General features: G+C 54.8%; 1 protein-coding gene and 1 long non-coding RNA gene across 4 annotated transcripts in view; one reads left to right on the forward strand and one right to left on the reverse strand.

The window, feature by feature from the left end:
- The window catches only part of LOC309609022, a 447,877-nt gene that overhangs the window by 306,966 nt on the left and 127,659 nt on the right, over positions 1–13,252 (forward strand). The window lies entirely within an intron of this gene.
- The window catches only part of VWF (von Willebrand factor), a 202,589-nt gene that overhangs the window by 7,183 nt on the left and 182,154 nt on the right, over positions 1–13,252 (reverse strand). For all 3 annotated transcript variants that reach the window (XM_082349753.1, XM_082349754.1, XM_082349752.1), the window contains 6 exons: positions 9,066–9,176; positions 6,693–6,873; positions 5,710–5,750; positions 5,087–5,203; positions 1,125–1,223; positions 314–442 (listed from right to left, as the gene is read on the reverse strand). In XM_082349753.1, the coding sequence (XP_082205879.1) occupies positions 314–442; positions 1,125–1,223; positions 5,087–5,203; positions 5,710–5,750; positions 6,693–6,873; positions 9,066–9,176 (678 nt within the window). The remainder of the gene's footprint in view (positions 1–313; positions 443–1,124; positions 1,224–5,086; positions 5,204–5,709; positions 5,751–6,692; positions 6,874–9,065; positions 9,177–13,252) is intronic.

The following is a 13,252-nucleotide window of genomic DNA, read 5'->3' on the forward strand; positions in this document are numbered from 1 at the left end:
CCAGGATCATCATTCCCAGGGGAGGCTGGAAATCAGTTTGATCTCTCACCTTCCCATTCAAGGATCACAGATCCAGTCTCCCTTAAGGGAAGGTATTTTCTTAAAGCATGGTGTAGTTGAGAGAGTTTTGTCCCTCCATCGGGCTTTGATTTTGTAATTTCGTTGATTTTTAAACTAGGTCAGGGTTCTCCTTGGACACTGGGAATCACGTGTCCAACAGCAGAGCTGGACCGCTGTTCAGAAGAACCCTCTTCTTAGAGTCAAAGATGGAGACAGTCAAGAGGAAAGCAGGGCCTGAGCTCCAGCTACTCACCCCCTCGGCCAAACATTTGTGTCCATCGAAGGGCGGGCAGCCCGTGACCCTCCTCTCCCAGATGAACTCGCCTCTCTTGTTGACCCTGCAGAAGTGACTGTCACAGCCATCCTGGAGAGTCTCGTCGTGCTGAAAGGAAAGAGGGGAGGTGGGCAGAGCAAATCTGAAGACGGTGTTTGGGGTACAAAGCCACTTCAAGCCATGACCTTGACTCGTTGGAGTTGTTGAGACAATGTAGGGGACCTTGGAACAAGACTGAGGCAGTGTGTGCAAAGTCTCCACACCCAGAACCCAGAACGGAGGTGGAGTCCAGTTTTACAACTTATTAACTGGGAATAGGGCTGCATAAATGTAGGGCATCCCTAAACTCTACTGACCACTCAACAGCTTAAAGAATTAAGACACAGCAAAGGGAAACCGGCCAATCGATTGCTGAACGAGAGGTGAGCCAGGTGCCCCCTGCCAGCCCCACCAGCCCACTCTGGCTTTCACAGATCCGAGTCTGTGTCACCCTGATTGCCTGGCCAGTCTCGCAGACAATCAAGGCTGGAGAAAATCGTAAAGATCAACTCACTCCCAATCATGGGGCCCTGCACCAACTTTTGTCACAGAGAGTGACAAAATAACCAAATCAAAGAGAAAATTCTGTACCTCCTAAAGGTTATCCATCTTTCCCTTATAAAATCAGAAATAGGTACAAAAGGAAGTCAATATTGACCCAAACTTAGTCCCTCTTCCTTGAAGAAAATATCCCCAAATAGGAAACCAGAGGGTGATCGTAGGGAGACTCCTGAATCCAAGTTGCCCCCACCTTCAGCATCATGATCTGTCCCCCTCGTAGCTGAATGGTGCAAGCCACAGGCAGGCATCTCCCGCAGCACTGGCCCTGCATCTTCTCTTCCTTGTAACCCTGTAACCAGGAGAAAAAGCAGCCTTAGTTTAAACCTCCCCCGAAGATCCCGATCGTAAGTAGGCCAAATGGTAAATGGTTTCATTAAGCAGTTGCTCCAACTAGAAATCTGGGGGTCATCCTTGTCTTCTCCCCTTTTTTCATCCCCCCTGCCCCACTCATCACCAGATCTTGCCAAAAAATGCATCGTGAACTCATCCACAGCTTGTCATTCCAGGGTCCTCTGTCATCACCTGATCCAAGCAACCATCATCCACCGCTGGACTCTGTCACAGTCATAACTGTCTTCCTACCTCTATTCCTGCCAATACAGCAGCTTCCCGGAAGAAGGATTTCACTGTTTCACAAAAACGCACCCCCAATCTGGGAGATGACATAGGGTCACCAACTTTTTATCTTGCAAAGTAATTTAAGCCATACTAACAAAACCAAAAAGTGACCATCAGCTGTCTCATCACTGCATTAAAATTAAAGCCCTTTTAACTCTCCCCACCATGCCCGAAAAAAAAAAAAAAAAAGAACTAAATCTAGTAAAGTTTTTTTTTTGGTTTTGTTTGTTTGTTTGTTTGTTTCAGGCAAGGCTTTATTAGGGTCCCTGCTGCAGCAAGGGGCAGTGAGAACAGGTAACAGGTGCCCATGCTTGCTCGCTCCCAGAACAGGGACAAGCAGGTTCCTTATATGGGGTGAAGGTAGGGGTGTTTAAAAGAATACATTTAGTTATGTGAAAACCAGCTACGGTGTCGTTTTTTTCATTTTGCTACATTTAGTAATGACCACTTAGCGATTCATTCCTTGGAGTCCTGAGGTTTTTCTGCTATGAATCTCTAGCAGGTCAATTTGGAGCCCCGGACAGAAGACCTGGTCCTCTCACATTGCTCCCTTGCTCACTGCACTCCGACTGACAGCTCGTGACCAGCAGGGGAGGTTAGGAGTCTATGAGCATCCACTGAACTCATCAGGGAAGCCACAGAGAAAACCCAGGCCACACACACACTCAGAAGGACACTGCTGACATTTGAGGCCATCAGGTAGTGTTTCACTGGTGAGGTTTAACTGTGTTTTCAAAAACGCACAGTTCCTGGCAGGTGTGGACCGAGGTGGATGGGAGAGGAAGAAAGAGGTGGGAAAAACAGCATGAATGTATGTGAGTCGTTACAGTCAGAAAGAGGAAATAAAATGAGGCTTAAATCAGGCACGATTTCATGGGAGCGTGGATTGGGCCATTTTTTAGTGAGTGTTAGAAGAAGAGACTAGGAAATGCCCTACACTCAGCAGGCGCAAGGAGAAGAACGTGCCCAAAATCTTTACAGGAGAAGTGAGGGGTGGGGGACAAATGGAGGAGGGGTCTGCGAAGTGAAGGGATGGGGCGGTGGACGCACAATCCACACCCCAGAGGGGCAGAGGGCACGGTGAAGCCAAGAAGAGGGAAAGATGGTAGGCGCTGTGGGAGAAGAAGGGACGGGAGGAGATGGAGGAGGGGGTGGAAGGTGAGAGGAGGGGCAATGATTTCAGAGGTGCAGTGGGACTGGGGAAAGAGGGACGGGGGGAGAGGGAACACGGCAGAAACCACTGGAAGGACTAAAGAGAGAGAACAGACCCCACAAGGCAAGAACGCAGCTGCACTGGTGACGGGCTTGTCTGAGCCCTGCTGGGCTCCCAGCCACTGCTGCCGGGGTACGCACCGCACAGCTGCCAGACGGGCACGGAGGGCAGTGCTGACCAGGCTTTTGCCGGAGCGTCCAATCCGGAGCAGCCAGGTGCCCGGCCAGCCACAGGCTCACTCGCTCAGGTCTGAGCAGCCAACCAGCCCTGCTCCCCCCGTCCAGGGATGCCCCCCAAGCTCTCCTCACAGGTGTCTCCCAGCCCTTTTCATAAACTGCATCGGCTGCTCAAGGATCCCAGTCTTATCTCCCCGCTGCCCTTTTCTAACTCTTGCTTAAATGCCAGTCTGTCCCTGTGCCCCCTCCTGGGGGCGGGGGGTCATTGCTCAAGGTCAGCCCATGGTCATGCTCCTCTGGGAGGCCTTCTCAATGTTCCTGGTCAGTGTCACCTCTCTTCCTCAAGCCTTCCTTTGTCTCTACCACCCAGCAGCACGAACCGGCTTCTGGGCTCCTTTTAGGTATAAGGATCGTCTCCCCGAAGGAGACAGAGGACCCACGTCTCCGACGATGCTAACGGTTCCATCTGACATCGGCAGTTCAAGCAGACACAGACCGACCTAAACTTGACCCACCACAGCTCCCCACCTGCAGGAGGCCACACGGAGGCCCTTCATGGCAGAGGAACGTGACAAGACCGGGTAATCTGAGCTAGAATGGGGGCATCTGAGGCAGAGCTCAGCAAAGCCTGAGAGACACACAGCAGGGCTAATCTCAGGGATCTCAAGAGGGAGGAGATCCCTGGGGAGACAGCGGAATTTTGGAGGCGAGGAGGAGGAGTACACAGACAAAAAGGGGCCGTGAATTTTAAAATATTTAGAAACCTATGTCTAGACTGGATTCTAAAGCTGGATTTCTATGGACGCAGAGGAAGTGGCCGTGCCACCCTCTGACCACCAGAGGGCGCAGGTAGAGAGTCAGTGGGCTCGCCCCCACCTCCCCGGAACACTCTCCTTCAGGACAGCTTAGTGTGGACCTCTTCCTGCATCCACTGTAGTTCCATGGACATCCAGGTAAAGGGATGCCGAAGGCTCCAGACAGCATCATTCCATCCCATATTCAAGCCCAGATGTATCTAGGGGAGTTACCACACACACACCTGCATCCGAAACCCTAAAACAACTGGGATTTTAAATTAAAAAAAGCAAAAAGGCATACTTCGCTGGCTTCTTTCTAATCGAGGCAGGAATGTTCTCCTTGAGCCATTCTAACAGAAGTAGCTGTGTCTCCTACGGACCCCTTCACTCCCCTTGTAAATATGTTGTTAAGCCCCTACTTGGAGCATCACACGGTGCCAAGTGCCATGAAGGGCACAGGTGCAGAACACTCCCCGTCCTCAAGAGCGCTGACCGCACCAGCAGCTTGTCCTAACCTTGTCCCTAACCCCCGCATCGCCCCTCCCCTCTGGCCGCTGTGCCGCTTGCTCCTCGGATGAAGGATTCCTCCCCGACCCCGCCCAGAACCCGCCCGCTGCCCCGCCATCTGAAAGAGCAATGACTATATCCTGTGCATCTAGCTCACAAGAAACTCGTCTGACCAACCATATCTTCTAAGACGGCAGGAGCCCCAAATGCAGAAGGCAGTCTGCGGAGGAAACCAAGGCATCCTGAGAGTTGGGTCCAGCGCTGTGAGGTGGGGCTGAGAGTCAGGATCAGAAGGGTGCAGTGCATGCTTTCCTCTACCCAACTAGAAATGATGATTCCACGTCCCAGAGCCCACGCTCGGGAGGTGTTCTGAGCAAACACAGTCATCGTGACCCGGCAGGGCGAACTACGACAACGCAATGTCCAATAATCAAAGTACGTGTTGAGGCAGAGCCCCTTCAGAGAATGCTGCGTAGAACTCTGCACATAGCAAGTGTCTGATAAATAATTGTCGGCTAACTAGTAACTGATAAATATTTGTTGACTAATTTTTAATGTTTTCAAAGAACAGTAGTATGTTGCTTAAAAGGAATACAGATCTGTAAATATGGTATCATAAGCCTTGCAAATACAGGAAGAAAAATGTTTAAATTTCCAAAACTAAATTATATCTGAGAAATGCAATTTGGGTAGGCGACTTTTATTCTCTTCCTTACCGTTGTCAAATATGTCCATAATCAGAAAATCACGAAAGCTTTTATTTAAAGAGCCCGGTGAGGTCCCATTGCTTGGGTCCCACAAGTACCCAGTCCAGCCCCAGGCCCCCATGAGCCTCTCTCACCAGCGGGCAGTCCTCGCAGGTGGTCTGCCTGCACTCCAGCTTGAATCCGGAGATGACCCCCGCCTGGACGGTGCAGAGGCAGGTGGTACACAGGTCAACCATCAGACTCCTCCCGGGCTGGAACCAAAGGGACCAGGGTCAGGCCTCCTGGCACCCCGACCCCCCCAGCCCTCCACTGCCCTCAGTCCCGTGAGCCGTCTGCCTTAGGCATGGGGGCCCAGCTGTCCAAAGCTGCCAGGATCCATCACCCTGATTCTCCTCCTGTCCTGAGGGGTCTGCTCCCTCCCTTCCCTCCCACCACCCCCACCTCAAGGATGGCATGGTAAGAGTGAAGGCTTTCCCGACAGAGAGGGAGCTGGAGCAGAGGGAGAGGGGCAGATCAAAGCGTGCACAGAAGAAATGCTCGAGTGCCTGGGGCCGGGATGTGAGCGCTAGAAGGCGGGGCCCAGGCCCTGGAGAGGTAGGGGTTCCACTCCAGGATGCCTGGGAAGCTCTGGAGGAAAGGAAAGTGTGGGTGGGGCAGGCCTCCCTGGTTCCTTTCACTTGCACTTTAGAATGACACCCTTCCCACAGCACCCCATCCCTGCCCCCCAGGCGCCCTGGAGGAGAAGGCAGCAGCTCACCCCAATGATGGTGCCGTTGAGCACACAGGCCTGCACAGGCTCTGGGGAGAGACAGGCACAGGGCACGAGTTTGCAGAGCACAGCTGGTGAAGACCCACGACCCGGCTGCTCCTCCCAGGCTGGGCCTCCCTACTCCACCTGCCGGTCCTTCTCCCCACCCAACGCCAGGCTCTGTGGGTCCTCCTGCCAGAGCCCATGTGGCCACAGTGACCCCAGGCCCGCTGAGAAAGGGCAGCTGCCTGCTCCCCACCATCCAGCCCACAGGGAGAGGTTCCTGGAGTCCTCGAGGGGAGGGCACTTGTTTAAGTGATTCACACCCAAGAGGTGAGTGGGAGAATGTTTGGGCTTGTCAAAGAAAGAAATTCTACTCTGGGAACTTTGAGTCCCAAGATAAAAATCACACAAAGAATTCAGGACAGGTGGTGGCGAGAGTTGTTTGCTGTTGCTGCTTCTGTTGGTTGTTTGGCTGGTTGGTTGGTTGGTTGGTTGGTTGGTTGGTTGATTATGCGGTTGGTTGGTTGATTGTGTGGTTTGTTGGTTAGTTGGTTGACTGGTTGGTTGGTTGACTGGTTTGTTTGTTTATTTGGTTGGTTGGTTGGTTGGTGGGGTTAGGGGATGGGCAGTTGGAATACCTTTTCCAGCCGAATGATTGAGAAGGAGTCTCTAGAATTAGAGAAGCCTGGGTCCAATCCCAGTTCTACCACTCACTAACTCACAAGAGCAAAGGGGGGTATAAACGGTACCCACCTCATGGGATTGTCATAAGGATGACATGAGACAAGGTACAAAACCAGCACTGACACAGTGACGACCTTCAGGAAATAGTCCCATTTCCCTCACCTTATTTGCTTTCTCCCCAAAGCGCTAGGAAAACGGATGGAAAGATTTGATCCTCCCCATTTCCCTGAGCTGCTCAAAAGGCAAGGATTCAGGGGCCTTAGAGGAAAGATAGGTTTGAAGGCGGGGCTGGTGGCACATCTTACCGCAGTGACAGGTGGGGCAACAGCCCGAGGTCTGACAGCTCAGCTGGAAGCCCGAGGGGCAGGTGGGGACGCTCATTTGGGGGCAGGAGACATTCCTCTGTTGCACGAAGACCTCCTCCTGGACTCGGACACACTCGTAGATGAGGCAGGGGTTCTCGGGAGAGGCCCAGTGAGAGCCAACCTGTGGTCGGAGCACCCGAGTTGATCAGGGGGCCCAGGTCCCGCCGGGAGTGGGCGGCCCCCTCAGGAGCTGGTGTGGGTCCTGGAGGTGAGCCCGGCTCAACGGCTAAGCCCTGCCCACAGGGTGAGGCCCACAGAGGGAGGGACAGCGCATCCAGGTCCTTCAGTGAGTCTGGGTCAGAGTCACCCTGACCAAGATCCTAGCTCAGAGCCCCGTGTGCTCCCAAGACAGAGTCTTGAGCCACCGGAGGAAGCACCTGGGGACACCTGAGGATGCTCCCTCCACCCTTGGCTCGGCTGGGAGCTGAGTGCCCAGGAACGGCTGCATGCGGAGACAGCGGAGGGGGGATGCGGAGGGAAACTCAGCCCAGCACCCAGCCTCGTGCTGCTTCCCTCTGGTACAGGGAGCCGGTGAGAGCCAGGGATGCTGGCGTCTGACCCTCGGGCCCTGCAATCTGCCCTGAGCTTCCAGGCTGCACACGGGTGGCCTGTCCCCAAGGGCACCACGGTCAAGGAGCACTGAGTGTCCAGAACATGGTTCAGACAGTCCCTGCGGAGGTTCTGCCTGGACAACGCGTGACCGTGAGCACGGTCTGTGTGAGCCAGCTCCCAGACACACAAGCGGGAGCACCCGGCTGGCCCACTCCAGGCCCAGCGACGTCTCTTGGCCCCTGTTCCCTTTCTTCTCTTTCCAGAAGAGAAGCAGAAAGTGCCACACACTGCAGCCTCTCTCCTGACCGCCCTTCTGACTCACCCTGACCAAACCTTCCCGCTGCTGGCCACACCCCACTCCGATCACTTACCCGCCGAGCTTTGGGCGCATCAAGAGGGCCTGTCCCTACCCACCCCTGCTGGTCCCCCCAGAGCCACTGCCGACCCGCAGGTCTTGTAGGTAAGATGGAGACTTGAATTGGGAAGGGAAACTCTTTTGTGAACACTGATGGGGGTCAGGGCTGAGGGAGCCCTGGAGGCAGATGAGAGAGCAGGGGCGGGGGGGGGGGGCGGGAGGACGACGCTGAGCCTCACAGGGACCAGCTGGCAGCCCCAGCTGGGATGGAGCAGCCTCTGGCCCTGGGGAGGGGGTGCAAGGCCAGCCTGATTCCAGGATGGGGTGGGGGGCAAAACGGCTACAAGCGTGGAGAGGAGGGACACAGCGGGGAAATCCACAGGTGACCAGAATTAGAAGAGGGAGGCGGGAAGCCCTGTGGGAAACTCAGTGTGTCACCACCGAGGAGGAGGAGACTGGTGGGCCGGGGCACGTTCAGAGCAGGACAGGTAACCCTTTGCCCTCCTTCTAAACAGAGTGTGTTTTGGTCTCACTGGAGGACTCAGAAGGGGAAGGTCCCTAGGCGCCCCTCACCCCCTCCCAGCATCCACGTCCTGAGGACTCCAGGGCTTAGCACCCCTCCACTTCATCCTTACCAATCAGAGTAAAAGGACTGTTAGCATCCTAGCATCTGGGCTAAGACCGACTCCCGGGGAGGGATCCTCTGTGCTTCAGAAAATGGCTTTATGAGCATCCGGAGTCAGAGTGAGAGCCTCTGGGCCACGAAGGAGAAGCTACCCTGCTCTGCTTCAGGGGAGGGGATCTGGGGGTGGGGGGCTGGGCAGGAGAAGACAAGGGTGGGGAGATGGGGGCTGCCAACACGCTCAGGGGCTACAGCCAGAGCTGCAGAAGGGGGCTCGGGGACCCTGGGAACAGAAATGTAGTTTGCTTCTCTGGGTTACATATTTCTCCAACAGAAACCAGTGAAACGGTCAGAGGACGCCGCCTGGGCCGGTGTGGCATGAGCAGTATTTGCCGCCTGTGCGGCGTGGCAGGGTGCCAGGCCCAGAACACAGCCCTGCACCACCCATCAGGGAAAGCAGGTCCTCAGCTTCACAGGTTAAACAGGAGAACATGACCCCCACCCTCAGGCGTTCACAGAACTCAGAGGGAGGGAACTGGGCTTCTCCCAAAATCCACACCATGGGAGGTCTGGGGCAACTTTAACTAGTTCCCTGGGAGCAAGGTAATCCCAGCTGACATCTGGATAAACCAACAGCCGCATTAAACTCTCTGTGGGGAAAGCAAAAGGCAGGGAATGAGCTTCTACTCTACGGACGAAACCAAGGGCAGCACTGGACCCCAGATGGACGAGCGGGCTGGTGAGGCCCCCGCCCTCCTTCCCACCCACCCTGGCCCAGACCTACACTCTTCCAGTAGGACTGGGAGTCTCCCCGAGGGGAGCCGGTCACCACCTCGCAGGCCGACGGCAGGCACGTTCCACAGCACTCGCCTTCGTGCAGAACGTAAGTGAAGCCCTGAAAACACACAAAGGGCGGGGCGTCAGCACAGGCCAGCAGCAAAGACACAGGCGTTCTGGTCCACTCGGCAGGTGTACGGAGCCCTGGGGCTTGCAGGGGGACAGCTGAACCGGATGTTTTCATCTCTGCCCTCCACCAGCCCCTCGGTCATGCTACGTGGTCAGGAAGCATCCCCCACTGAGTCACTATGGGTCTTACACCAGCCGAAGAGACACAACCCTGCCCTCTGCAAACTTCCGCTTAAGAAGAGCCGGTCCATGGGAGTATTAAAGATGCTCAGAGTTCACTCAGAAGCAGCCAGCTGCCCTGATGTTTATCACGGCCCAAATCTAGGGCCCCCCACTGACTGGGGGAGAACATTCCAGAAGCCTGGAGTCCCGGCTCTGCCTTAACAGGGCTAATTACCTGCACAACATGAGTGCCCTGACCCCAGGACCTCTCAGCAATGTGCAGAGCTGGGCTTCCCCAGGTAGTCACTTGACATTTACCTAGCAGTTTATGGGGCACAGAGAGACGAGACCCACTTTCCCCAGAAAGCCTGCCAGGGAGGCCAGCATCCTGCAAGTCTGAAGTCCGCCAGCCCATCCCTCCTCTTGGAGGTCCTCCAATCTGGCCAAAGCATTGGGAACTTGGATTGAAACCCTCCAATGAAAACTCTGAAGCGATGTACAAAGAACAGACAAAACAATGACGCGTGAGGCTGTCCCAGGGGCCGAGGGGCAAGAACCCGGGCCTGCGCAGCATCTCGGAGAGAAGGACAAGCTGCAGCCGCAGCCGTGCGGGATGGGGGTGGGTACCACACCGCTCGGCTCCCCAAGAGCACTCACAAGCAGAGGACGCACTCAGTGCGTCAGAGGATGCACTCAACGCTCGGTATCACCCCAGGTGGTGCCTCTCCCGGGGGACCGCGAGGACCCCAGAGCCCTGGCTCAACTTGCAGCATCTCCATGGGACCTACTTACACCCCGACCTGCGTCACAGCGGCGCCCAGTGAACTGTCCTCAGTCCCTGATCAGCGGAGATCTAGTTAGTTATCGTGCACCTGTGATGTACTAGGTGCTTTGGAGGCGCCAACAAATTAGGATGATACACTCGACACGCCCTCCGCTACAAGGCAGGATACACAAAATGGCACAAAAGAAACAGACACGAGGGAGCCTAGAACAGAGACATCGATGCCTTCAGGGATCTAGAGTCACTCTTGGGCACCCCCCTCAGGGTGCTGAGTGGTCTGGATTTGTGCGTACTCTACGTTTTCTGCTGCCTCCGCCCACCACGGGCAAATACACTGCGGGTTACGGATGGCCCAGGCTGGATGCCTGCTTCCCACAGCCCTACCTGCTTCTCATGCTCAGGTGCTCCTGGCCACGCCCCCAGGTTCTGGGGCTGCCGACTGTGCAAGATTCCCCTCCACAGTTTCCTCCTGCACAACCAGGGCTCATCCTGTATTTTCTTCTCTGTTTCTTTTCCCGTACTCCTCCAAACCCTCTAGCTTATATCTGTCCAAAATAGACATCTCAGACCTTTCTCCCTACCCTCTTCTCTATCCTGTTTTCACTGGTTTCCCAATTAAGAGTGGAACTGAGTAGGTCTGATATCCACCCAAGCTGGAAACAGACGCCACTGGAAAATAACTTCCTCACTGATTTAACAGCACAATTGCCACAGCTGAGGTGGAGGTGGAGGCCTGGAGCGCTGGCCCCTGTCCCTTGGCCGGGTCGTTCTGGCCCTCACACCGCCCGTGTTGCCAGCTGTACCAGCCTAAGAGCAGGGGCCCCGGCCTAGGAGTCAGGACACGCACGTGTCTGCTGGCTTCAGATGAGCCTCAGTGCAGTGGCCAACTTCATTCCCTGTGCTGTTCCTCTGCTTTCTAACAAGTAGGAAGAACAGCCCTGCCTCCTCTTCCTTCTGCAGGGGTATCACGAGGATGAATAAAACATAATGGACTGCATGTAGTCGCTCAGAACACAGTTCCTGAAGCTACAATTTAGTCTGACTCTGGGGGTCTAAGGGTCATAAGCCTTCAAAGAAAAACTCCTCTGAGGTTTATACAAAGGAGCAGGAATTCCTCTTGCTGTCAACGTGGAAGCAAGGCCATAGCACACCTATGAAATTCTTTGGGACACCAGCAATGCCCTTTGCTTATCTTACATCACGTTTCTGATGTGACGCGTAGAGGATTAATTATGGAGATGGTAGGGGAAAGCGTATTTCTGCAGACAGTGGCTTAAAAAGGAAGAATCAGAGGGTGATGGCGGTAGTGTTCTTTTTTTTTTTTTTTTTTTTTTTGTCACAGCCTAGACAGCAAATGAATTCAGGTAAGTGAGCCTAAATGCCTCTGGAGTCTGACCAGAGCTGATACTCCCCTATTCCGAAGAATGAAGCCTGAGGCCATTCACTGAAGCTCCCACTTCAACACACAATACAGACCAAAGCCCAGCCTCCCCTTAGCTGTAAGTAAACCTCAATGCTTCCTTCTCCTCCCAGAAGGTGTGAACATTCTGTCTCTAAGACAGGCCACCCGCCACCCTAGAGCCATCATCCGGTCGAGAGTTCTGGACGTGGTGCCCCCTGCACTCATTTCCGACCTCGGGACCCACCATCTTCCTGAACCGCCTCCAGCGCCTTGGCCTCTAGACAGTCAGGTTCACACCCCGTGCCCTGCATTCTCCCCAGCAGTTCATGGACCAGAGTGGGGACTGGACAGAGGACCCAGTCCATGGGCCGAGCTGAGCCCATCCATTTTCTTCTTGAGAAATTCATCTCTGGAGCACACAGACTGAACAGGTCTGACTGGACGGGGTGAACCCTGGACCTGAAAAGCCACCCTGAGTTGAAGCCAGGTTCCATAAAGCCACATGCAAATGAAGCTTCTGAGAAAGCGGAACGTCCTCCCAGGCCCGCAGTGAGGAGCCGGACGGATGGGCAGAGAGAAGCGGAGACAGGGGCTCAGGGGACAAACGGAGAGAAAAGTGGTACAACCACGGGGCCCACCTGCATGCCCTGCACTTCGTTTCTGAGTGATCCCTGGCTTTCCTATAAATCCCCTTTTTAGTTTTTATTTATTTTTAAAATTTATTTATTTATTTTATCTTTGGCTGCGTTGGGTCTTCGTTGCGGCGTGCGGGCTTCTCTTGTTGCGGAGCACGGGCGCTAGGTGCACGGGCTTCAGTAGTTGTGGCGCACAGGCTCAGTAGTTGTGGCTCGTGGGCTCTAGAGCGCAGGCTCAGTAGTTGTGGCTCACGGGCTTAGTTGCTCCGCGGCATGTGGGATCTTCCCGGACCAGGACTCGAACCCGTGTCCCCTGCATTGGCAGGTGGATTCTTTTTTTTTTTTTTTTTTTTTATTTATTTATTTATGGCTGTGTTGGGTCTTCGTTTCTGTGCGAGGGCTTTCTCTAGTTGTGGCAAGCGGGGGCCACTCTTCATCAGGGTGCGCGGGCCTCTCACTATCGTGGCCTCTCTTGTTGCGGAGCACAGGCTCCAGACACGCAGGCTCAGTAGTTGTGGCTTACGGGCCTAGTTGCTCCGCGGCATGTGGGATCTTCCCAGACCAGGGCTCGAACCCGTGTCCCCTGCATTGGCAGGCAGACTCCCAACCACTGCGCCACCAGGGAAGCCCGCAGGTGGATTCTTAACCACTGCGCCACCGGGGAAGTCCTCCCCCCTCTTTTTATTTTAGCTAGCTTGAGTGGATTCCATTCTTTGCAATCAAAACCCCCTACCAAAACACGAAACACATTGGGTGCCAATCTTATGAAAACAACCTCTACGCAGCACTCTCTTTACTTGACAGCAAGTCGTTCCCACTGCCTCCCATGGCCTGTGGGAGGAGATGGACACCGATGCGTTTCCAGAGCTTAGTGTCCCCCAGAGGCGCACCTGGATACCACGGCATCACCCTCTCCCAAGGGGGCCCGGCAGCCCCGCCCCCCCCTCCGCATGAGCAAAGCAGGTAGAGCGCAGGTGAGCTGAACAGACCCCCCCATTTCCGGATTCACTCTCAGGCCCCCCCTCCGTCACCAAACCACACACACTTCCGGAAACAAGCACCAGGAGCCTGCTCTTCCCCGC

Source organism: Balaenoptera borealis (genome assembly GCF_965194805.1).
Source record: "Balaenoptera borealis genome assembly, chromosome: 13".
Lineage (NCBI taxonomy): Eukaryota > Metazoa > Chordata > Mammalia > Artiodactyla > Balaenopteridae > Balaenoptera > Balaenoptera borealis.